This window comes from Amblyraja radiata, chromosome 13, assembly GCF_010909765.2.
Source record: "Amblyraja radiata isolate CabotCenter1 chromosome 13, sAmbRad1.1.pri, whole genome shotgun sequence".
NCBI lineage: Eukaryota > Metazoa > Chordata > Chondrichthyes > Rajiformes > Rajidae > Amblyraja > Amblyraja radiata.
In genome coordinates, this window is record NC_045968.1 from 24,129,712 (window position 1) to 24,156,587 (window position 26,876).

The window sequence follows — 26,876 nt, forward strand, 5'->3', positions numbered from 1 at the left end:
AGATCATAGACAGGCCTGGCTTCTGTGTGGAGTGAGAGCTATGGATGTCCAGTGCCTGAACTGGTCAACCTTTCAATGGTGTGAGCTGGCAGCCTATTAGGTCTTAATGTCCTCATAGCTAGGCCCTGCACTATACAAACCAGCATGCGTCACAGTCGGAGTCTCTGGGCCTCTTTAACCCAAGGACACTGAATCTAATTTTAGCCCCAGTTCTCAGCCTCAACCACTTAGCTCCGACCAGGTCTCAGTTTGCTTGTGAAATTTCACAACCAAACTGAGGGTGGTGTAAGTGGTGGGGCTGAGGGTTTCATATGTTTGTCACTTGTACAATTGCTTTTCAACTCGGGCTGACTGCAAATGAAAGGGATGAGTCAAATCACAGTCATCACCAGGCTGTAACCGTTTTAGCTGACACGGCCGAAATTCAAGCCAGTATTCTCTTTGCCAGACTTCAGCAATTCCTCAACCAGTCTTCCAGTTGAAATCCTGTTCTGTGTAAAACATAATCCTTCCCGAAACCTTCCTAACACTTTCCAAGCACATCCCTGCACACCCTGTCTCCAAGCCCTCCTCCCACCTTGCGTGGAGCTGTCGGTTCATTGATCACTAGCACTGCCTCTAGTGTCAAGATGGGTTGGTGGTGGGGGATGGTTGGGATGGAATCTGCAGGGAGTTCATGGACATGAAAACAGAGTTTAAAAAAAAGACATTAATGTAGGATTAGTGTAAATGAGTGGTTGATGGACATCACAGACCCAGTGGGCCGAAGGGCCTGCTTCCATGTTGTTTTTCTCTATGATTCTATGACTTTATTGAGAACTGCCTGAGAAGGAGTGTTGTACACTGTCAATATCTGGCCCCACCAATGAAACAGTGGGCAGTTATCCAACTTTGGATCTATTGACCACAATATAAATTGAAGGGTGTCGACCCGAAAAGTCACCTATTCCTTTTCTCCAGAGATGCTGCCTGTCCCGCTGAGTTACTCCAGCATTTGTGTCTATCTTTGGTGTAATCCAGCATCTGCAGTTCTTTCCCACAAATATCATTTGAAATGAAGGACTTGCTTACTGGTAGAAATTATTTTGCTGCAGTGTTGCTTTAAGAACAGGTGGCTGGGCAGGAAGCCTGATACCCAGGCAGCAGCCGGAGCACTGTGCTCCCAGAGAGGATAAATATAACTACTGCACACATGATGGTGTAAATAAAGACACAACACCCACACACGGCTTTGACAGCCCAGCTCCTCGTCTGTGCAAGTCCTCTGTTTGTTTCAAGTGAAGTCTACAGTTGGTGAAGAATCTGCCAAAAAAAAACATTTTTAAACTTCCAAGAAGTTATTTGAAGAGCTGGGATAAGTTTGTGCTCGGAGTATATGGGAGGCGTTGGATCAGATTGAAGAGCCCTGCTGGTAGGAACAAGATCGCAAAGAAAATCGCTGCTATAGAGCAAAAGACCTTGGAAAAGTCACTCAGCCCCAACTGTGTTTGATGGTAAGTGCCAGACCACAATTCCCTCCCACCTCTCCACAGGGTTCGCTTTCCATTAACTGTTTCATAATGATTTGTGTCACATGCCTCTGCGATTTGAAAGCTGCTCTGGGTTTTGCACGCTGTTTTGCTTCATATATTGCTCCGTTTCAAACGCCGCTCAGAGTTACAAACTGTTCCATGTCACAGGTTCCCCTGAGTCACAGGCCCCATCATGTAAGAGGCCGGTTGTGTTAGAAGCTACCCTGAGTCATAGGCTGCTCCATGTTTCACAGGCCTTTCTCTCTATGTCACAGATCCCTCCCTTTCACAGGCCACTCCGTGTTTCATGGACCATGGCGTGTCGCTGGACCCTCGAGGTATCACAGGCCACTCCATGTTTCAGGGGCTAATGTGTGTCACATGGACCATTGCGTGTCACGGGAACCTGTATAATAATAATAATAATAATGGATGGGATTTATATAGCGCCTTTCTAATACTCAAGGCGCTTTACATCGCATTATTCATTCACTCCTCAGTCACACTCGGTGGTGGTAAGCTACTTCTGTAGCCACAGCTGCCCTGGGGCAGACTGACGGAAGCGTGGCTGCCAATCTGCGCCTACGGCCCCTCCGACCACCACCAATCACTCACACACATTCACACACATTCACACACAGGCAAAGGTGGGTGAAGTGTCTTGCCCAAGGACACAACGACAGTATGCACTCCAAGCGGGATTCGAACCGGCTACCTTCCTGTTGCCAGCCGAACACTTAGCCCATTGTGCCATCTGTCGTCCCAACAAGGTCAGGTCACTCCGTGTTTCATGGACTATTGCGTGTCACAACATCCACCTTTTCACCGGGCACTCCGTATTTTATGGACCGCTGGGCATTGCAGGACCCTCCCTGTTTCCAAGGCCCATCGTGTTTCATAGACCACTGCGTGTCACAGGGCTCTCCATGTTTCACGGACCGCTCCTGTGACACTGGTCGCTCCTTGCCATCAGTTCACACGTCGCAAGCTGTTCCATGTGACAGGCTGCACAGTTTCCCACACCAACAGTCCACAACCTGCAACGTAAGGCAGGATTCTCACTGTCACCACCCTCCCTGAGAGACACTGCGTGCACAGTCACTCCAGGAGACAGGGTACCCCATCACTGAGGGACAGGATGTTGCAGATCACATTGCCAGCTTCTCAGTAACAGACAAAAATGTGAACTTCTCTGAAAGATACTCTCACGTCCGGGCACCTCTTTGGTTTCTAACCTCTTAAGAAAGAAAGATATATTAACAAGGCCATTGATGTTGCTTTTAGGATATCACAAAGTGTTTGCAGCTAATTAAGTCATGGAATCATACAGCTCAGAAACAGGCCTTCAGTTCAAGTCCACTTCAACCATCAAGCACTAATTACATTAATCCTGCACCAATCCTCTTACCCAGAATAGGGGGATCGAGAACTAGAGAACATAGGTTTAAGGTTATTGGGGAAAAATCTAATAGGAATCTGAGGAGCAACTTAGATATATGGAATGAGCTGCTATTTGAGGTAGTTGAGGCAGGTACTATAACAACATTTAAATGACATTTGGACAAGTACATGGATAGGAAAGATTTAGAGGGATATGGGGTAAATGCAGGAGGTGGGATTAGTGTGGATGGAGCATCTTGGTCAACATGGCAAATTGGGCCGAAGGGCCTGTTTCCATGCTATATGACTGACTATTCTCAGTGTGGCCCTTCAGCACCAGAGTGCTCAGCCCATGTACATTGTCGGAGGCAGCTGGTGAAGTTGTAGTCAGACACAACGGCCCTGCCGCTACCTGCTCGATGAGCAGTTCCCTGAGCTGCAAAGTAATGGTTACTTCTCCGCCTTTGTCCACTTTTGCAGGCGATGGCCGCCACCGGTCTGTAGAAGCATCCGACTCTCTGCAAGATCCCACAATGGTGCGGAACGTGGACGACTTTGACTTCTGCCTGCCCTCCCACTCACAGAGCCTCCTGGAGGGTTTGAGAACCCTGAGGTCCAACCCCAAACTCTCGGATGTGACCCTGCTGGTGGGCGGCCAGGAGTTCCCCTGCCACCGGAGCGTGCTGGCACTCTGCAGCATGTACTTCCACGCCATGTTCACGGGGGACTTTGTGGAGAGCATCTCGGCCCGGGTGGAGCTCAAGGACGTGGATCCGGCCATGATGGAGACCCTGTTAGGCTTTGCCTACACGGGGAAGCTGACCATTAACCAGCAGAACGTGCAGTCTCTGACCCAGACAGCCAACCGGCTTCAGTTCAGCGCAGTGCAGAAGGTGTGCAGCCGCTATCTCCAGCAACAGATGGACCCCACCAACTGCCTAGGCATCTACGAGTTTGGAGAGATCTATGGATGTCCTGAGGTCATCGCTAAGGCACGCTCTTTCCTTCTGGAGAATTTTGAGGCGGTGTCTCAGAGTGAGGAGTTTCTGCTGCTGGGTATCGAGAGGCTCCTGGCCTACCTGGGGGCCGAGATGTTGCAGGTCCAAGAGGAGCAAAGCTTGGTCCAAGCCCTCCTCAGGTGGATAAGATACAACGAGGTGGAGAGGAGATGCTTCCTTCCCAAGCTCTTTGAGCTAGTTCACCTTCCACTGCTGTCTGTGGAATATCTGAGAGACCAGCTCTTGCCCGACAAACTCATTCAGGAGTGTGAACACTGCAGAAAATGGATTGAAGGCTTCCACAACAAGGTAAGGGTGAATGTGTGTTGTGCCAACTGACCCAAATAATTTATCGAATAAAGGTGATTACTCCGTGAAAAACATGAGCTTCAAGAGAAACTACTTTACATATTGAATAACTTCCATGTTTCCTTATAATATAAAAAGGAAGCCATTTCAGCCCATCAGGTCTATGTCGGTTCACAGTGCAATCCCTTCCCCTATAATCTAATTTTCTTCGTAATCTAATCTTCCCACATTCCCATCAGCTCCCTCCAGATTCCACTACCCACCTGTACATTTGGGGGTAATATAGAGCAGTCAATTCATCTACTAACCCACATGCCTTTGGGATGTGGGAGAAGACCAGATCTTCAGGGAGAAACCCACGTGGCACAGAAGAAACATGCAAACTCCATACAGACAGCACCCAAGGTCAGGATTGAACCCAGGTTTCTGGAGGTGTTAGACAGCAGCTCTGCTAGCCTCAGAGCTGAGCTGCCCTTAATGAACAACTTCCTATCTTTGAGCATTCTGCCTTTGGGGTGGCACAGTGGCGCAGTGATAGAGTTGCTGTCTTACAGTGCCAGGGACCCGGGTTCCATCCTGACTATGGGTGCTGTCTCTATGGAGTATTTACGTTCTCCCTCTGACAGTGAGGTTTTACTCTGGGCGCTCCAGTTTCCCACCACACTCCAAAATCATTCAGGTTTGTAGATTAATGGGCTTTGATAAAATTATAAATTGTCCCTAGTGTGTGAGATAGTGCTAATGTACTGGGTGATCGCTGTTCTGTGCCAACTCTGTGGGCTAAAGGGCCTGTTTCCACATTGTATCTCTAAAGTAATATTTCTTACCTCACTCCACTGCATTTACCATCTGTCTCATTACTTATTATCCCTGGGCATAGAAACATAGAAAATAGGTGCAGGAGTAGGCCATTCGGCCCTTCGAGCCTGCACCACCATTCAATATGATCATGGCTGATCATCCAACTCAGTATCCTGTACCTGCCTTCTCTCCATACCCCCTAATCCCTTTAGCCACAATGGCCATATCTAAATCCCTCTTAAATATAGCCAATGAAGGCCTCAACTACCTTCTGTGGCAGAGAATTCAGAGATTCACCACTCTCTGTGTGAAAAATGTTTTCCTCATCTCGGTCCTAAAAGATTTCCCCCTTATCCTTAAACTGTGACCCCTTGTTACCGTCTTCTTTTGGTTTCCAAATCTATATTTGAAAATTGTCATCTATGATCTCAGATCTATCATCTCAGACTCATCCATAGTTTACCCTATTACTATAACTTCCTCTTTCCCCACAAATCTTTGTGCTCCTTCACTTCTAACCACGGATGGTTCCCTCAGCTGCTGAGACACTGGAATTTCATCCCTCAGCCTTTTCATTTCCACTTCTTTTCCCTCTTTTGACATTGCTTAAATCATCTCACCAACTTCACCAACTTCTACAACTCTCACCAACTTAACCAACATCTACAACTCTCATCAACTTCTACAGATGCACCATAGAAAGCATTTTATCAGGATGCATCACAGTTTGGTTTGGGATCAGCTACATCCAAGACTGCATGAAATTGCAGCGAATTGTGGACACATCCCAGACTATCACACAAAGCAACCTCCCATCTATTGACTCCATTTTTACCTCACGCTGCCTCGGCAAGGCCAGCAGCATAATCAGGGATGAGTCGCACCCCAGCTATTCCCTCTTCTCCCCTCTCCCATCAGGCAAAAGATATAGAAGTGGGAAAATCCACACCACCAGATTCAGGGACAGTTTCTTCCCAGCTGTTATCAGGCAACTGAATCATCCTACCACACCCAGAGAGCGGTGTTAAATTACTATGTACCTCTTTGGTGACCCTTGGACTATCCTTTTCTGCCTTTACCTTGCACTAAACGTTATTCCCTTAAATGAATCTATACACTGTAAACGGATCAATTGTAATTATGTATTGACTCTCTGCTGACTGGTTAGCATGCAACAAAAGCTTTTCACTGTACCTCGGTACACCTGACAATAAACTAAACTGATCTTTTGGACCAATATTTTGTTCACCCACCTTAACGTTTCATTTTGTGACCTAGCTCCACGTGTTATTTTTAATAACACTGCCTGGAAGCACGATGAACTGTTTACTGCGTGTAAGTTGCTTTATAAATGGGAGATGACCTTGAATAACTGGGAGTGAGTTACAAGTTGGAATGTAATCAAAGTGCCAGATATTTTTGAGATACGGGATGACCAACATTGAAGGGTTCAGTTTTACATGTGACTAAGAGATGCCTGTGATTCATTACTACCTGTAATTTTATCAAGGCCGGTCACTGGTTTATATACAAAGAAGAATATAAATTAATTCTAGCCTGAAATTAAATCTCCTTGGCAGTTCTAAATTGCCTATGTTTTGCTCTGAGAGTTTTTTGATGTCACTACAGCATTTGGTTTCTTCCAGCAATGACACCTTACGGTGGTTTCATTGTTGAGTAACTTTATACTGTTTTGAATCTCCAGTGTTATCCGAGAAGGAAGAAAGAACAGTTTGTGCTATTACCTTACAACAAATATTGTGTAACAGGCTGGAAGTATCTTTGGATCATGACAGCATAGACAACATATGACTGACTAGAAAATTATGTAGACCAATCATTAGACTTATTGCAGAGCACAGCATTAAACTCATATTTGGTCAGCACCCAGAACCAGCTTGCATAGAGCCTCAATACTCCATGGATACATTTTGTGTCACCATTCAATTTAAGTGGGATATTCGGCGGTTAGAAAAAAATACATGGTTATGCAGTGAAGTTCAGCAACACAACATGAGCACAAACTTGAGCAACAATGGATTTTGTTTTGGTGATTTGGGCAAGAGTCCAATTCCATTCACAACTAGAAGAAGAGAAAAACTGCAAATGCTGAATCTGTAGCAAAGAAAACCGAAGGGTCTTGACCTGAAACATTGACTGTCCATTTCCCTTCCACAGATACTGCCGCACCCACTGAATTGCACCAGTAGTTTATTTATTGGTCTATTCCCAGCAAATTGTCGTATTACTTAAAGCACAGGAACAGGACATGTGGTCCAAATAATCAAATAATGCTTATGCCACCCTATCTAACCTATGTTAACCTTCTGTTCCCTTCTCCTTCAGCTTATCCAGTTTCCCTTTGGAAGTACCAATACTGGTTTTCTAGTTCCACAGCTCAGTCATTCTATGTAGAACCAAGGGACTGCAGATGCTGGCTTACAAAAACAGGCACAAAGTCCTCAGAGGGTCAGACTGATGAAGAAGGATCCCGACTCAAAACGTCACCCATCCATGTTCTCCGGGGATACTGCCTGACCCGCTGAGTTACTCCAGCACTTTGTGCCTTATTCAGTCATTGCACGGCTAACATTTTATTCCATAATTCCTATTAGATTTATTTACATTTATGAATTTTATTTCTCAGTGACTTTCCTCTAGCTCACCAAATGCTCTCATAATCCTGAAGACCTCAATCGTCACTTAGTCGTACTTTGGCACAAGAAAGAGCGTCAAGTTCTGTTTAGTTTCCCAAGTCACTATAATCTGTTGTAGTGCTATTTTCATCAATTGTTTTGCATATTCTCCATTGTTTCTGTATCCACAACCTTACATTGTGTTCCAAGTAACATTTAACCAAGGATTGAAAAGACTAGGCTTGTATTCACTAGAGTTTAGAAGGATGAGGGGGATCTTACAGAAACATATAAAATTATAAAAGGACTGGACAAGCTAAATGCAGGAAAAATGTTCCAATGTTGGGCGAGTCCAGAACTAGGGGCCACAGTCTTAGAATAAAGGGAAGGCCATTTAAGACTGAGGTGAGAAAAAACGTTTTCACACAGAGAGTTGTGAATTTGTGGAATTCCCTGCCACAGAGGGCAGTGGAGGCCAAATCACTGGATGGGTTTAAGAGAGAGTTAGATAGAGCTCTAAGGGCTAGTGGAATCAGGGGATATGGGGAGAAGGCAGGCACGGGTTATTAATTGGGGATGATCAGCCATGATCACAATGAGTTTACAGCGCCCGAAACCCAGGTTCATTCCCGACTATGGGTGCTGTCTGGACAGAGTTTGTACGTTCACCCCGTGACCTCTGAGATCTTCGGTTTCCTCTCACACTCCAAAGAAGTACAGGTTTGTAGGTTAATTGGCTTCGGTATAAGTGTAAATTATCCCTAGTGTGTGCAGGATAGTGTTAATGTGTAGGCATCACTGGTCGACATGGACTCGGTGGGCCGAAGGGCCTGTTTCCGCGCTGAATCTCTAAACTAAACTAAACTAGACTAGTGGGTGCTGGGGTAGTGGCAGAGATGGTGGGTAGGTCAGCAGTGAACATGCTTCTGTCTACCACAGGGCCAGCTGTAGAACCTAAAACTTTATAAATGAAACATTTCCAAATTGACCCTGCATAGTTAGCACAAGGTTTCATGATGCAGAGCATTTCCAGTTGCAAAAGTGCTGAATTCTGCATGTGGCTAAAACTGTTGCTGCTCTTCGTTCCTTCATCTTAGGCTGAAGCCCGGCAAAGACCTGAACCCGGTCTCAAGAAATTTCAGGAGGTTCTGGTAGTCATTGGAGGACGGGCATTGGAGGACTCGGATGAAGATTTTGAAGATAATGAGATCTTGTCAAGAAATTGTGCTTTTTACAACATTAGGACCAGTGAGTGGTGCTGTGATATGCTCAACGGGATGTTCTGTGGATGTAAGAGATGGCAGTTATTTATAGTGATTAAACCACTGAGGATTACTACTCCGACAAAAGCTTTTCACTGTACCTCGGTACACGTGATAATAAAATAAACAAAACTAAAATAAAGTAATACATGTCACAACCTAAAAATGTAACAGTTTAATTGTTTCTGTTCACATTTTATTGTGAACAGATGCATATTGAACAAGAAGGCAGATTATTATCTGAATGGTGTTAGATTGGGAAAAGGGGAGGTGCAACGAGATCTGGGTGTCCTTGTAAATCAGTCACTGAAAATATGTATGCAAGTACAGCAGGCAGTGAAGAAAGCAAATGGCATGTTGACCTTCATAGCAATATGATTCGAGTATAGGAGCAAGGAGGTCCTACTGCAGTTGTACAGGGCCCTGGTGAGACCATGCCTGGAGTATTGTGTGCAGTTTTGGTCTCCTAATTTGAGGAAGGACATTCTTGCTATTGAGGGAGTGCAGTGTAGGCTCACCAGGTTAGTTCCCGGGTTGGCGGGACTGATCTATGACAAAAGAATGGGTTGACTGAGCTTGAATTCACTGGAATTTAGAAGGATGAGAGAGGATCTTATAGAAACAAATACAGTTCTTAAGGGATTGGAAAGGCTAGATGCAGAAACAATGTTTCCCATGTTGGGGGAGTCCAGAACCAGGGGTCACAGTTTAAGAACAAGGGTAGGCCATTTAGGACAGAGATGAGGAAAATCTTTTTCACCCAGAGAGTTGTAAATCTGTGGAATTCTCTGCCACAGAAGACAGTGGAGGCCAATTCACTGGATGTTTTTAAGAAAGAGTTAGATTTAGCTCTTAGGGCTAACTGAACTGATTTTGGATGATCAGCCATGATCATATTGAATGGCGGTGCTGGCTCGAAGGGCTGAATGGCCTTCTCCTGCACCTATTCTCTATGTTTCTATGTGTTGTTTCAAACAAAGAGCCTACTTCATGTAGACCAGTTGATGAATGAGCAAGCCATTTGACTATTTCAATGTTGGATTTATGAAAGGTCAGACTAGTTAGTCCCACATTATTAAACTTCCCCAGAGTGCTGCATTGGATTATTTTCCTTCCTCACTTCCAGCAGTGCACCTCAGATCAATACAACTTGCTGCAAAAAAAAGATTTCTCGCCGTGAATGATCCATGTTTAAGAAGGGAAATAGGGATAATGCAGGAAATTATAGGCCAGAGAGCCTCATGTTAATGAGAGGGAAGATATTGGAGAGGATTGTTAGGGCCAGGATTTACATTTATATTTAGAAGAGAGTGGGCTAATTAGGGACAGTCAGCTTAACTTTGTTCATGGCATGTCATGTCTTACAAACATTATTGATTTTTATTGTAGTTTTCAAAGATGATTGTTCAATACAGGGCAATGGATGTTGTCCACTTGGACTTTACTAAGGCAGTCAACATGGTCCTTCATAGTATGCTGATCAAGAAAAATTAAGATATATGGGATTGAAGGAAGACAGGCTAGTAGTGGAAAGGTGTTATTTTGGCTGAGGTGGTGCTTCATAGGGATCATTGCTGGGGCTCTATTTGTGTATATATATATATATATATATATATATATATATATATATATATATATATATATATATATATATATATATATATATATATATATATATGCAAATGGCACAAACACATTGGTGCGTACTTGCAGAAATTGAAGTATATCGAAGGATACAGCGGAATATAGATTATTTACAGATATGGGCAGATAAATGGCAGATTAAGTTTAATCCAGGCAAATGTGAGGTGCTTATGGAAGGCTAAATGTAAGGGGAAAGTATACAGTGAATGGCAAGACCATAAACAGTATCGATGTAAGAGAGATCATAGGGTCCAAGTCCATATCACTCCGAGAGTGGTAACCCATAGATAAAGTGGTAAGAGAGGCCTATGATAAGCATGTTGAAGGATAATATGCATATCATTGTGTCATTGGTTGAAGCAGTGAGTACAAGAGGCAGCTTTATGGAACTTTTGTGGACAGTTCTGGTCTGGTCGCTCCATTATGGAAAATGTATGAGAGCCTTTGAGAGGGTGCAAAAGAGGTTTACAGGATGCTTCCTGGATGAGAATCTATTAGCTGTAAGGAGAGGTTGGACATCCTCAAATTGTTTTCTCTGCAGAGTTGGAGGCCGAGGGGAGACCTGATAAAAAATATACAAAATGATGAGAGGTATAGATATGGTAGACAGAAGCTTTTTCTCAGGGTAGAAATGTCAATCACCAGAGGGCATCGCATTCAGGTGAGAGAGGGAAAGTTTAAAAGAGATATACTGGACCAGGTTTTTATACAAAGGATAGTAGGTACCAGAACACATTGCCAGGGATGATGGTGGAAAGTAGATAATAGCATTTAAGGGGCTTTCAGATAGGCACATGAATATGAAGGAAATGGTGGGACATGGATCATGTACAGGCAGAAGGGATTATCTTAATTTGACATCATGTTTAGCACAGACATAATAAGCTGAAGGACCTGTCATGTGCTATACTTTTATATGTTCTGTGGTTTTAATGTTGTTTATAGCACATCCCGGATTTTTTTTTTCATATAAATGTAGGAGTGCATTTTACAGATTGAGAATTGTGTTGCAACGTTACAACTGTACAGACAAGTTGACATCTCCAGAGCGCAGTGTATCAGGCTCAAATTATTATCAAATAATGCTTAGTTACACATGAGCCCACCAACCCAATATTCCAGCAGTGGAGCAGAGAGGGACAGTGGGAGTCTGAAGAAAGGTCTCAACCCGAAATGTCACCCATTCCTTCTCACTGAATTACTCCAGCATTTTGTGTCGATTCCAGCGGTGGCTTCTAGATACTGGGTGCTGCTAGGATTTGGATGCAATCTTTCAAGATGCGGGTGATGATGTTGCTGCTGATCTGTTGCCCTTGCATCCACAGAGCAGTGGTCCGTTCTGCCAGACTTCCCAGATTATAACAAGTGGGGATTTGCCATCACAGCACTGAACAATGATGTCTACATCACGGGTGAGTTATTAGATGTATTCAACAGAAACTTGTGAAAGGAAGAGCGAGCCTTTACTCATCACCATTCACCTCCTCAGAATATCCCAAGAAATGTCACAGGTAATAAATAGATTTAAGCACACATGCCGCATCCGATGGGTGCAGTGGGGAGCTGCAAACAGCAGTAAACTGGTTAAACAGTTCATCTACTTCTGGTGATTTGGCTCAAAGGATGAGCCCTTCAAACGCCTGTCCCACGCGCCGATTTTTTTGACGACTGTTGGCACCATTGACTGACGTATCCGGTCACCGAAAAAGTCACGGCGTGATGCGGCGTAACGCGGCATGATGACGTATTGACGCGCGCTGTCTCCTCAAGTGTTGCAACATTTTTTTTGTCGCCGCTGGATTTTGAAATGCTCAAAATCTTTCGGCAACCCTGATACGTCAGTCTATGACGTCGGCAATCACCTAGAAAATCGCCAAGTGGGACAGGCCCTCTAATCTTTCTCTAAATAATTAGACAGAATGGGATTTTAAAATCTCACCTGAAAATTAAACCTTGGGCAGTAAATGTTAGTTTAAGGGTTGAAGGGTTTCGGCCCGAAACGTTGCCCATTTCCTTCGCTCCATAGATGCTGCTGCACCCGCTGAGTTTCTCCAGCTTTTTTGTGTACCTACGATTAAACCTTGCTTAATCGTCTAATGTTTCTGAGCCAAAGAGTGCACAAGAAGTGTTCATGGGCAGAACAATCTGGATCTTCCAGTCTTTTTGAGTGATTTCGCAAAACCTGATCGGAATGCATTTTTCAAATGTTTGTAGCATTGACTATAATGATTAGACCAATTTTAACTTGTTAATACCCAGATGAGATCAGATAATGAAAAGGATCAAATTTGTAGTCTTCCTGATCTTCATGACCTAGGTCTGCTCTGTAATGTTGCTGGTTGTGTGGCTGTCTCACCACTCCAGTTTGATTCTGACTTTGGGTGCTGTCTGAGTGGAGCTTGCATGTTTTTTCTGTAACTATATAGGTTTCCTCCAGGATTCCCAGCTTCCTTCCATACCCCAAAGACACGTTGGTTGTTAGGTTAAATGGCCATTGTAAATTGCTCTCTGTGTAAGTGGCTAACGGGAATAGTTTTGCTGGGGGGCTGTATAGGGTCAAGTGTGGGAAAATAAATTGCAAGGAAATAAGTGGGAAGCAGGGATTCAAAGGTCAGTTTATTGTCACGTGTACCAATTAAGGTACAGTGAAACTCGAATAACCATACAGCCACACTAAAAAAAAAGCAACAAGACACACAACTACATAAACGTTAACATAAACATCCACCACAGCAGTTTCCCCACATTCCTCACTGTGATGGAAGGCAATAAAGTCCAATCTTCTTCCTCTTTATTCTCCCGTGGTCGGGGCAGTCGAACCATCCGCAGTCAGGGCGATCGAAACTCCCACATCGGGGTGATCGAAACTCCCACATCGGGGCGATCGAAGTTCCCGCGTCGGGGCGGTCGAAGCTCCTGCAGCTTGGAGCTCCCGAAGTCGGTCTCTAACCAGGGACCACAAGCTCCGCGATGTTAAAGTCTGCATGCTACCGCAGTTAGAGCTCCCGAAGTCAGTCTCCAGCAGAGGTCGCCAGCTCCTCGGTGTTAGACCGCAGTAGGGACGGAGATACAATACGTTAAAAAATCGCATCTCCGTCGAGGTAAGAGATTTTTTTAAAGTTTCCCCAGCCCCCCACCCCCCACATATACCAAGCTAAAGAACACTAAAATGTACATTTAACACGTACTAAAAAACAACAAAGATGGAAAGGACGAGACAGACTGTTGGCGAGGAGGCCATTGCGGGCGCCACCCAGTGGTCATTATAGGATTGATGGCATTCTTCCGAGAGTCACCATGTTTGTTGGGCCAAATGGCCTTCTACTTTGTTGTAAAGTATGATATGGTTGCACTATTTCAACACATTTACTTAATGGTCAGTAGGATCCTGTGGTTTACAGTGGCTTGCTACAAGACTGAATTGCCTGCTTAACTCACATGAATGAGCTTTATTAGGAGATTCCTGCTTAGTCATGGCCAATTATAGCCCACACAGAGTTTTGCAGAATTTTAAGTATCAGATATGTTAGTGTGATTTTCTATGACCTTCAGCATTGATTTTAAGAAGCATTAGTCAGAAAGCAGATTGGACCTGCAAAAACAGACATATCTGCAAGGTGGATTAATTGTCATTGGGAATTTCTGGGATTTGCACTCATTTACTGCATTTGAGGAACCCCTTCATACTGAAATGGCTCTTTTACAAGAATACTAATGGGCACATTTTAAAAACTTCTAAAGATAATTCTTTTACTTTACCAAGAAACTGACTTCTGTGTCCAAATGCAACTAACAAACAGTTATGTATATACGTTAAAAATCATTTCCAGTAATTTAAAATCAGTTTATTTACAGGTGGTGGATCAATAGTGAGATTAAAACTGCCTATTTTTTGTGATAAATCTATTTTCAGCAAACTCCACCAAGTTATCGCTCTTAAGTAAATGCAAAAATAAATGTAAAGCAGTTGTTTTATTAGAAGTTTGTTTTAAAACTCTTTCTGATTCCATAGGCAAATTAACATTGGATGATGTATGGATGAGCTGGAATAGATATTCAAGGAAAACAATCTCTTTCCAAAATTACTGCAATTTGTGTCCAGCCTAATGATTGTGGTCAAAGCAGAAACCTTGTACCTCAATTTCTGCCAATGGCATCTTTGCACGCAGTAAGGGTGACACGTTTAGTGGATCGAAGAAAGACACAAAATGCAGAAGTAACTCCGTGGGTCTGACAGCATCTCTGGAGAAAAGGAATAGGTGACGTTTCAGGTTGAGACCCTTCTTCAGACGCTTCTCGACCTGAAAGATCACATAATCCTTTTCTCCAGAGATGCTGTTTGACCCGCTGAGTTACACCCGCTTTTTGTGTTTATCTTCGGTTTAAATCAGCATCTGCACGTCTAGTAGGTCTATTGCCTCAGACCTCCAGAGATCCCAGTTCAATTCGGACTTCTGCTGCTGTTCTCTATGTGATCACGTAGGTTTCATCCCTGTGCTCCGCTTTCCTCCCATATCCCATTGACAAGGTGTGTTGGTAAGTGGTAGAATCTGGGGGGAGTTGATGGGAATGTGGGGAAAATAAAAACATTGGATTAAGGTATGATTATTGTAAACAGGTGTGGTTGATCAACGCAACCTGGTGGGCTGAAGGTCCTGTAAAATACTGCATCTATAACTTTAATATGATATTGCATTAGCATGGATTAAAACATAAGCAAAAATGTCATGACAGAAAGGAATGCTGCAGCAACTCAGCAAACAGATTTGTTGATCGCCACCATCCCAGTGTGTTGGAACAATCCCAAGAAATATGTGGTGGATGGTGAAAGTGGATAGTCTTTCAAAGTAGTCATGGATACTCCATCAGGGATGGGGAGAAAATGAGTGGGCAGGGCAGATATGACAGTTTTCTGGACAAAATCCCAGGAAGTGAAACTGCCACCTGGCAGGTTTTAAATCTGGGAGGTTTGCTATTGCCATCCACCATGTTTAAAGAATCTATCTGTGCTCCATGGCATATTTCTTTTAAAAGGACACAAAGTGCTGAAGTGTACAAACCAGCCGCGGGTCAGGCAGCATCTCTGGAGAACATGGATAGGTGACATTCTGGGTTAGGACCCTTCTTCAGACTCTTCTGTCTGAAGAAGGGTCCCAACCAGAAGCGTCCTCTATCCATGTTCTCTAGAGATGCTGCATGACTGCTGAGTTACTCAAGCACTTTGTCCTTTTTTGTAAACCAGCATCTGCAGTTCCTTGTTTCTACATATTTGCCGTAGCTGGATTCTGGTAATGGTCAAACTGAGGGAGCTAGATTTTGCATCCCAGGATATTGGGGGATTAGTTCATGTGCAATAATTCAGAGCTCTGTCCACTAAACTGGGGGGCTCACAGTGTTGACTAGTGTGAAAAAATCCTTCTTGTGAAATTGGAAACAATAATCTGTACAGCTAAAAAGGACACAGAGCACTGGGGAAACAAATTCACTCCTTCATTCGTTTCCTGTGATACCTGCAAGGAATTTTCATTCATAGGCCTAAAGCATGGAAACAGGCTCTTCAGCCCAACTTGCCCACACCGACTAACATGCTCCATCTACATAAGTCCCACCTGCCTGCATTTGGGTCACATCCCTCTAAACCTATCCTATCCATATACCTGTTTATGTGATAGAACCTGCCTCAACCACTGCCTCCGGCAGCTTGGTCCATATACCTACTACCCTTTGTGTAAAAAAGTTGCCCCTCATGTTCCTATTAAGTTTTTCCTCCCTCATCTTATACCTATGTCTTCTGGTTCTTGATTCCCTCACTCTGGATAAAAGACTTTACTCTATCTATCCCTCTCATGATTTTGTACACCTCTATAAGATCTCCCTCATCCTCCTGTGCTCAAGGAATAGAGTCCTAGCCTGCTCAACTGCTCCCTATAGCTCAGGCCCTCGGGTCCTGGCAGGCAACATCCTTGTAAATCTTCTCTGCACCTTTCCAGCTTGAAAACATCTTTCTTATTACATGGTGCCCAAAACTGAACTCAATACGCTAAATACTCACCAATACAACATGACCTCCCAACTTCTATACTCAATTGCTCTGACTGATAAAGGCCAATATGCCAAAAGCTTTAACCACCCTGTATACTTGCAATGCCACTGTCAATGAACTATGTACTTGCACTCCTATATCCCTTTGCTCTACAACACTTCCCAGAGTCGTACTGTTCACTGTGCAGGTTGTTATCCAAAGATCAGTTGACAAACAGTTTTACTTTTGTCCTTCCAGGAGGCTCCAGGGGAAGCAAGACAGATACATGGTCGACCACACAGGGTTGGAAATTTGATTCCAAAGATGGGGGCTGGAAGCCCATCGCTCCAATGCTCAAACCCAGAACCAACCACACGACGGCAGCACTAAATGGAGAAATCTACGCCATTGGAGGTAGCATAGTGGCATGAAGCAAAGAGCTACATGCGATGGAAGTTGGTGTCACGAATAAGCTATTTTATTCTGCATTGTCATTGTAGTTAGCTCTTCCAGGAATACAAATCAGTTTCACACTTGTTTGGTTATTGTGGCATAGAAACGTTTATATTCTAATTTATCAATACCCCATTCAAAGAGTTTAGTGTAGCCCTGGAGACTAGTTTCCACCTCTGTATGAGGTAGCTCACACTATGACAGAAATACGTTCATTGAAGCATTGTAGATACTTTGAGTGTTAAGCATATGAACTGAAGTAAAAAGGTTCACAGTTAAAATTAACTGAATTCAATGTTATTAAGTCACATTGACCACTTGGATACTGTGCATTACATCGGGGAAGAAAGGCTTCTGGGCTGTACATTATAAAGATCTTTGGGACACAAGACCAATAATATAGCAGAGGACAGAAAAGGACAAAGATCCTCTAGGCAGTGGAGAAGGCAGGTCTTGGGCAATGAAACAAAATGCTGAGATATGGCAGGGCTCCAATGCAGAGCACTGCTGGGGTCTTGGGTTCTCCAAACTAAACTAATCCTAATCCCACTTTTTGGCCCTTGTTCCATAGGCCTTGGTTACAGCCATTTGTGTACACATCCAAATACTTTCTCAACGTGATGAATGTTTCTGCCTTAATCCTTGTCACAATGGAGTCATAGAGAGAAACAGGCACAAATCTAAATCATACGACCCAGGTCCACACCAACCATCTACCACCCATTTATACTAATCCTACAATAACCCAATTTTTTATTCTCGCCACCTTCTCATTAGCTCATTCCAGACTCCACCACTATGGGCCGTTTCCAGCAGCTGATTAATCTATCTATGTGCAAGGCAATCGGTACACGTGAAATAAAGCCATGCGTCATGGGGAGAAGCTACAAACTCCACACAGCCAGCTCCGGTGCTGAGAATTGAACTCGCATCTCTGGAGCTGTGAAGCAGTGACTCTACCAGCTGCTCCACCATGCCACCTATTCCTTGCCTTGTTGCACCTCCCCACAATTTTGTTCAATAATCCTCTTCAGGATACCTCTGTTGCCTTGGGTGTTTTTCTTGGTGTGTCCATAATTCCCACTGAACTTGGCCAGCCCAAATGCATTTCATTTTCTTGGAGACAATTCGGGGATTCATGAGTAAAACAGTACTCCTTGCAGGAGAACCTCTCTCCCTGGCAAAAAAAAACCCAGGGATACTTCTGAGTGCAGTGTGGATTTAACCCTGCTTGTTGCTCTTATTGCACGAGATGTTTTGATATAGAAATCAGTAACAAGACTAATTAGAAACAATATTCCCTGAGGATTCATTTCTTGCTAATGTTCCCTGCAGGCATTGACATACAAGGCGAGAAACGTCTGTTTTCTGGGTGTTTGGGAAGCATATAAAATGTCCTAATACAGCACGGCAGCATGATGGTCTTACAGCACCACAGACCCGGGTTCAATCCTGACCACGGGCGCTGTCTGTATGGAGCTTGTACCTTCTCCCCGTGACTGCGCGGGTTTTCTCCAGATGCATTTTGTGTTTACCTTCGATTTAAACCAGCATATGCTGTTCTTTCCTACACATTTTCTCCAGGTGCTCCAGTTTCCTTCCACACTCCCGATGATGTACAGGATTGTAGGTTAATTGGCTTTGGTTAAATTGTCCCGAGTGTGTGTAGGATAGTGTTAGTGTACGGGGATCGCTGGTTGGTGTGGACTTGGGGGCTGAAGGGCTTGTTTCTGCACTGTATCTCTAAATTAAACTAAACTAAACTAAACAGCAGAAGGAAATTAAGTTGTACTGTCCTGTAATGAGGTCTGGCACTTTCTGAATTGCAGGAACGACATTGAACGTTGTGGAGGTGGAACGCTATGACCCCTACGTCAATAGTTGGACTCCGATTGGTCCCACAGTGAAGTACGTGACTAACTTCACAGTCACAGGATGCGGGGGAAAGCTCTATGTGATTGGTTCATGTGCAGCCAAGTACAATGTACTCACTTTACAGTGTTATAATCCTGTCATAGGTAGGTCCCAGTTTGATTCCCAAGAAGCAGAAGTGAATGTACTACCCTTATTGTTATCTCTTTCAAATACCTTGCTGTATTTTATGACCTGTACTCCATTGTCACCCCTTTTCTTTTTCCTTTCTTCTTTTGGGAATGGGCTGAAATTGCTTCCTTGTGCACTATAATGACCATACACACACATTTTGCTTGGGCAGCTTACAACCCAGCGGTATGAATATTGATTTCTCGAAATTCAAGTAACCCTTGCATCGCCTCTCTCCCAATCCCTCCCTCGCCCTTGTCATTACACTAGCAAAATAATATGACAGTGATTGTTGGAAGCACAATCTAAACTATAGGAATGGTGACAACTCAAACTCATTTTGAGACCTTGTTCCTTTTCTTCAATCCTTCTTCTATTCTTCTTCTATCCTTCAGCGTCTTTCATGTTGAAGTCATTGAGTATATGATAGAGTAGGAAGTTGGTGCAAAAGACTACCAGATGGAGTGGAGTAGAGTAGATACTCTTGCAGTGTTTAATGGTGGAATGTCGCTGGAATAATATTATTTTGCTACTAAAATGTCTTGAATGTATTGTGCTAGTCAATAGGTTTGCAGCACCTGGTGATGGCATGGCACTATGTTTAAAAGCATAAATATAGATCAGTCCGTGGCATTCCTCATTTATGTACCACCTACTCTGCAGATTGTAGCTGTCAATCAACTTTTTAGGTTTCCCATTAGCTCCAGGATAACTGTTGTCCTGTTAACATCATGACCCCCAGATTTCTTTTTTTTTAAAATAATTCCAACAAACCTGTGGAGCAGTCTGTATAGAAGACAAGAAAGAAATGATATTTATTTGCATTTCTTTGTGATCTGTGAAATGGAGGGAACTTGCAGTCAATGGTATCAGATTCACTGGTTGACCTTGCTTTTCTTATCGAAGAACCCTCAGCATGTTGTTACAGTGCATTGTGTAGATAGTGCACAGTGTGTGCATGCCGCATTAGCTGTGGGTGGAGTGAATGCTTAAAGCAGTGAAGAGCTGCTCCACAAGTAGCCTGCAATATCCTGGATGCTGTTAATGCTTTTGATTGTCACAGAAGTTGCATTCAATCGGACAAATTCAGGGTATATCAACATAGTTTGTGAATGGTTAAAAAGTATTTCTGGAGTCAGGAGGTCAAACTTGTAGCAGAATGCATGGCCTCTGACATGCTTTATTCAGCACAGTGTTTCTGTGGCTGATCCAATTGTTTCTAGTGACCACCGGCAGGCATCCCGTGTTGTGGATGGCCATAGATTTGGGAATGATCACATCATTGATTGTCAAGGGAAGCTGACAAGAATCATTCATGCTGGAGGTGATCTTTACCTCACTTATGTGAGCTATATGTTATTTGCTACTTATCAGCCAAGTTTTTATGTCATCAGGGTCTTTCTGCATGTGGGAATTGACTGCTTCATTTTCCGAGGAGCTAAATCCTAAATGGGCGGCGCAGTGGCGCAGCGGTAGAGCTGCTGACTTACAGCACCAGAGACCAAGGTTCTATCCTGACCACGGGTGCTGTCTACATGGAGTTTATACATATGAAAAAAACTTCCTCTTGCTCCAATAATCATAATCCTTTCACCTTCCTTATGATCATGCTTCTTTCCACAGCATATTTCACTGTTCCCATCTTAAAGTGACTTGAATTTAAAATGTTGTGTATTTAATTTCCCCTCTACAGATAACTGGAGTGTCATTGCATCTCCCTTCATTCCAAAATACCTCTCATCTCCCCGGTGTGTGGCAGTGGATGGAGTGATTTATTTAATTGGAGACAACACAAAGAAAGTCTACGCATATGATTCCGAGGCCAACATCTGGCAGAAGGTAAGTGACATCTTGTTTTCTTTCTCCTTGTCCTCCTCCTTCTTCTCAAACTTTCTTCCCCTTCTTTGTCCACTTCTTCGTTCCCCCTCAGCATCAAGGAAATTGGCTTGATTTCATATAAATGGTTCCTGGCATCTTGGAAACAAGCCTCATCTCTGAGATGTTTGGTTTCTTGGAAGTCCATTGAGGCTAATGTGAGGACCACAGTCTCTTCCAGACATAGGAGAGAAGGTGCCTGACGTAGATCGTGAGGTTGTGAGCTGTATCTACCATTTACCCCGGGCTTCTCTGTGCTCCTGATGCTTTGACACAAGGTTCTCATTATCATCATCAATGCTTCTTCCCTACTTCGTGCAGTCATGGGCCAGAGATTCCCAGGAGCCAGTGGAGATGCTTCATCTTTTGAAGAAGCCTTTGAGCACATCCTTGAATCTTTTTCTCTGCGATTTCTTCACATGAATGAGTTCCAAATAAGTGTCTGGCATCAGGCAGGCCAAGCGACAGCCAGGTGTAGCTGACTGAGTCTAAGTTGGGCCTTAATAATGCTTGAATGCTGGCCTGGCAGAGGGCTCGGATGTTGGACCTATCCTTCCGCTGAATTTGCAAAAATTGGAAGAATCAGCATTGGTGATGTTTTTCCTGTGACTTAAGGTTGTCTGAGTCTTGGAAGCATAAAATGGGGACATCGAGTACTGTGGCCTGGTAAAAGCTTTGGCGAATCAGGAGGTGAGTTGCTTGCTGCAGGATACCCAGCCTCTGCTGCCTTATTAATATGGCTGTACGCCATATTAATGTGACTGGGCCAGTGGAGTTTCTGTTTAATTCAGAGAAATATGTGGGAAACAAAAAGGTGTATCTGGTGTATTTGAGGCACGTGTGTACAATAATACACAATGTTCATGTACTTCACACACTGATGTACATGCATGCTTGATCCATTGCTCTATTCTCTTCTAGGTCCAACTGCTCCACAAATTACATGAAAATGGTGGCATGGTGGCAATTGCTGGGAAGATCTATGTTACGGGTGGCCACTGGAAGGGAATGGAAGGTGACTACAGCGTGGAGTTGGAAGCATATGATTGTGCTAAAGATGTGTGGACTATTGATAGCTTCCTGCCACGCCTCTGGTTTTACCATGGGTCTTGCTCCATTTTCATTGACACATCCAGGTGGACTGAACGGTTTCCGATAAACAACACCTAGTCAACACTTGCATCTCCCCCTAGCCTGGGGGCTCACACAATTAACAGCAGTTCAAGAGTGTGTTATGGAGCCCACTGTCCCAAGGGGTTTTATACGTTGTACACGCTCACTTTTTCAGCTTTGCCTTCCTGTCTGAAGCGATTTTCTGTGAAAAACCTCTCCGAAGGCCTGCCATTGAATGAAGGGTATAAACTATAGTTTCAGGTATCACCTTGCCAATCAACCAACATGTCCGCCAGCTCGCACAAGATCTACCCAAACACGTTTCACTTCATAACTGGAGGCACAAAATTGCAGCTGCTGGAATCTTGAACAAAGAACAAAGTTCTGAAGGAACTTAGCGGGACTGGGAAATGGAATATGTGTATGGGAGGGGATCGGTAGAGGTGGGAATTGAACATACGGAGGAGGGAAAGGAGCAGGTAGATTGGGATAATGGGAGAAGGTGGGAGAAATATGTGTGCATTCTGTTTCTTTCCCCCCATTCATACACTCATCTACTACCTTTCCCACCTCCCCATCTCCTCGATCCCCATTTCCATTTTATCTCCCTCTTTTTCCCCCCTGTTCCCTTCCATGCATATCTCTCCGGCTTTGTACTTCACTCCTCTTCTTTCCTTCTCTGATACGTCTTTGTCTAACTTGCACCTCTAACTTTTGTCATCCCCACTCATCTGCCAATCACACCCCCTCGCATGTATCCACCTATCATCTGCCAGGCTTTGACCCTCTCCCACCCACCACTCCATCAGTCTGAAGATGTGTTTGAACCCAAAACATGCTGCTGCCTGACCCGCTGAGTTCCTCCAGTACTTTGTTTTTGGCTCAAGATTCCAGCATCTGCATTCTCTTGTGTTTCCTGCATTTTTATTCACTTATTAACTGTTGTTTCGCTGTTTAACCTATGAGCAGGAAGGAAATTATGATTTCATTTAAATTGGTCCTGGCATCTTGGAAACAAGCCTCATATAATTTATCATTAATCGGTTAATATTGATACTCCTTTGCTTTTCAGCACTGCTGAAGGAGGTTTAGTTTAGTTTAGTTTAGAGATACAATGCAGAAACAAGTGCTTTGGCCCTCCAAGTCCGCACCAACCAGCAATCACCGCACATGAACACTATCCGATACACGCTTGGCACAATTTACATTTATTAACCAATTAACCTGCAAACCTGTATGGCTTTGGAGAGTGGGAGGAAAGTGAAGATCTCGGAAAAAACCCCACGCGGTCATGGGGAGAACATATATACTCCAAACAGACAAGCAGCCAGATATAACCATATAACATATAACCATATAACAATTACAGCACGGAAACAGGCCATCTCGACCCCTCTAGTCCGTGCCGAACACATAATCTCCCCTAGTCCCATATACCTGCGCTCAGACCATAACCCTCCATTCCTTTCCCATCCATATAACTATCCAATTTAAATAGTCAGAATAGTCAGCCATAGTCAGGATCGAACCTGGGTACCGGTGCTGCAAGCGCTGTAAGGCAACAACTCTACCGCTGTGCCAGCGTGCCGCCCGAGGTAGTTAAGACAGGTACTATAATGGCATTTAAAAGACATTTGGATGGGTACATGGATTTAGAGGGAAATGGGCCAAACACAATCAAATGGGACTAGCCTAGATGGAGCACCGTGGCTGGCATGGACAAGTTGCGCTGACAAGATGGTTAATATACCATTTCTAATTGATTTGTGTACCTGTGCATTAGTTTTCAGAGATTTTCTTTAGGTACAAGTGCAATCTAAATCTCTGAACAGCAGCATTTAATAAATTCTCACCTGTTAAAATTATCACCTTTCTTAATTTCATCCTGCGTCCATTGTTAACACCTTGTTCTTTGGCTCCAACACTACAACGATACAAAATGGAGACCATAATTATTGGAGCAGAATATGGCCATTTTGCCTATCGAGTCTGCTCCACCATTTTATCTCTGATCTATTTTTCCCTCTCAACCCCATTCTCCTGCCTTCTCCCCATAACCTTTGAAGTTTTTTATTAATCAGGAACTTATCAATTTCCACTTTAAAAATACCCAAAATGACTTGGCCTCCACAGCTGTCAGTAGCATTGAGTTCCACAGATTTACCACCCTCTGACTAAAGAAATTCCCCTTTGGCTCACCGAATCCTCACCAACCATCGATCACCCATTCACACTAGTTCTAGGTTATCCTGCTTTTGCATCCACTCCATGCACACGCGGGGCAATTTACAGAGGCCAGCTATACTACACATCCGCATGTCTTTGGGATGCGGGAGGAAACTGGTGCACCTGGAGGAAACCCACACACGGTCACAGGGAGAAGTTACAAACTCCACACAGAGAGCACCTGAGGTTAGGATCCAACCCAGGTCTCTGGCACTGCAGCTCCACCAAATGCTTTAGGAAGGTCGATAAGGGTAGGACAAACATGATGTAAAGTGGGACTCTAGGGAATACAGTATTGAGAAACAGAGGAACCTTGGTGCACAAGTCCAAGGGTTTCTGACGATGGCAGCATGGGTAAATAGGATAGCAAATAAGTCATGTGGGATGCTAGCCTTCATTTACAGGGAGTAGAATATGAGAAGGCAAATTATGGACTAGATTTATCAACTTTGGTGAGGCCACATCTGCAATGTTATGTGTCATTTTGATCAACATGTTTTAGAAAGGATGTGAGTTCTTTGGAGAGAATGTTGCCTGGCGATGGAGTGTCTCAATTGCAGTGAGAGACTTGGTAAATTGGTTTTCCTTGGAATAAAGAAGAAGGGGTCCTGATAGAAATGTGCAATGTTATGAGCAATTTAGATAGGTTGGGCAGCAATACATTCATTCCATCAGCTGGTACCCAAAAGCACAGGGTGTTGGTGAAAAAGGTTTGAAGAGGATATTAGGAAGTATTTGTTTCACCTGGAAGGTAGTTGGAATGCAGCTAGTGCTTCCTGAGAAGGCTGTGGAGGCAGAGACCACACCTGGAGTGTTGTGTGCAGTTTTGGCCCCTAATTTGAGGAAGGTATTGCTATTGAGGGAATGCAGTGTAGGATTACAAAGTTAATTCCCGGGATGGCAGGACTGTCATATGCTGAGAGAACGGAGTGGTTGGGCTTGTATACTCTGGAGTTTAGGATGAGCGGGGATCTTATTGAAACATATAAGATTATTAAGGGTTTGGACACGCTAGAGGCAGGAAACATGTTCCCCATATTAGTGGAGTCCAGAACCAGGGGCCACGGGGTAAGCCATTTAGAACGGAGATGAGGAAACACTTCTTCACACAGAGAGTTGTGAGTCTGTGGAATTATCTGCCTCAGAGGGCAATGGAGGCCGGTTCTCTGGATACTTTCAAGAGAGAGCTAGATAGGGCTCTTGAAGATAGTGGAGTCAGGGGATATGGGGAGAAGACAGGAACGGGGTATTGATTAGAGATGGTCAGCCATGATCACATGGAATGGCGGTGCTGGCTTGAAGGGCCAAATGGCCTCCTCCTGCACCTATTGTATATTGTCTATTCACTCTCACCACATTTAGGAATTATCTAGATGGCACGGATCACCAAGGCTGAAACGACTACTGATTAATGCTGGTAAATTGGTAAATGGGTGTATCAGGTGGAAACCTTAGCTATGACAGGGAGAATGGATAAACTCCATACAGACAGCACCCATAGTCAGGATCGAACCCAGGTCTCTGGATGCCAGCAACTCTACTGCTACAAAATTGTGCCCAAAGTTGGCCACAAAAGTGATTGCTTTCCTATTTTAATTCCCCATGTCATACAGCATAGAAACAGGCCCTTCAGTCCAATTTGCCCACACCAGCCAACATGTCACAGCTACATTAGTCCCACCTGCCCATGTTTGGTCCATATCCCTCCAAACCTGTCCTATCCATATCCACATTGCTTTGCATTGTGAAATTGTGAAAGATTTATTTAAAGGTTTGGAGTTGTATTCTCCTTTCCTATCTTTGCTTATGACTTAAAATCTACTAAAATAAGGCTGTCATATTCACTTCTACACAGCTGGCTTTGACAGATGCTGCCTGAACTGCTGAGTTCCACCAACAGTTTTTTTGTTCGATATTATTTCTAAATGGAAAGCAATGAATTCACTCACATTGCTTAAACTGAATATTATCAGACGTTTTGTGTGGTATTTTGCTTTGTTTTCTTATTGAAAGCTATGAGCTGTTGGAAATATTTCAATAAATAACTTTTCAAAATCAAAGTCCTGTTTTACCTTGGTCTTTGCAATGAGAGTATTCCTGCATAACTAGTTTGGGGAACTCAAATTGTAGCAACACAAGAAATGAATGCGCTTTGTGGAGAGAATCACAACTGAGCAGAACCATCCATGGAGGGAGAGGCTTCACGTGAGGAGGAAAACAGTTTAGTTTAGTTCAGGGACAGAGCATGGAAACAGGCCTTTAGGCCCACCAACTCCGTGCCGACCAGCAATTCCCATACACTACCACTATCTTAAACACTTGAGCCAATTTACACTTTTTACCAAAGCCAATTCACATGTACATCTTTATATCTTTGGAGTGTGGGAGGAAACTGTACACCTTTGGAGTGTGGGAGGAAACCGGAGCACCCGTGGCCAGGTTCAAACCCAGGTCTCTGGTGTTGTAAAGCTGCAACTCTACTGCTGCGCCACTGTGCCTCCCACAGTGAAGCAGCCTTTATCACTGTGACTGTTCAGTCCTGCAGATGTGCTTTGTTCTATCACAGTATTATCCATTGCTTCCTATTAATGAGATGACACAAT

The 26,876-nt window shown here is 43.8% G+C and overlaps 1 protein-coding gene across 1 annotated transcript; it reads left to right on the forward strand.

Annotated features, from left to right (window-relative positions):
- The first annotated feature begins 1,168 nt into the window (after positions 1–1,168).
- On the forward strand, positions 1,169–23,381 carry klhl30 (kelch like family member 30). Its single transcript, XM_033031435.1, has 8 exons — positions 1,169–1,493; positions 3,372–4,198; positions 8,733–8,883; positions 11,867–11,953; positions 16,822–16,977; positions 18,846–19,034; positions 20,753–20,898; positions 21,856–23,381. Exons 2-8 carry the CDS (start codon positions 3,425–3,427, stop codon positions 22,102–22,104), a joined length of 1,752 nt encoding a protein of 583 aa, XP_032887326.1. The 5' UTR covers positions 1,169–1,493; positions 3,372–3,424; the 3' UTR covers positions 22,105–23,381.
- Positions 23,382–26,876: the final 3,495 nt, after the last annotated feature.

Coding starts and splice junctions, on each gene's coding strand:
- klhl30 (XM_033031435.1), top strand. CDS start 3,425: ATGGTGCGGAACGTGGACGACTTTGACTTCTGCCTGCCCTCCCACTCA. Junction 11,954..16,821: donor CAATGATGTCTACATCACGG/GTGAGTTATTAG, acceptor TTGTCCTTCCAG/GAGGCTCCAGGGGAAGCAAG. Junction 16,978..18,845: donor AGAAATCTACGCCATTGGAG/GTAGCATAGTGG, acceptor TCTGAATTGCAG/GAACGACATTGAACGTTGTG.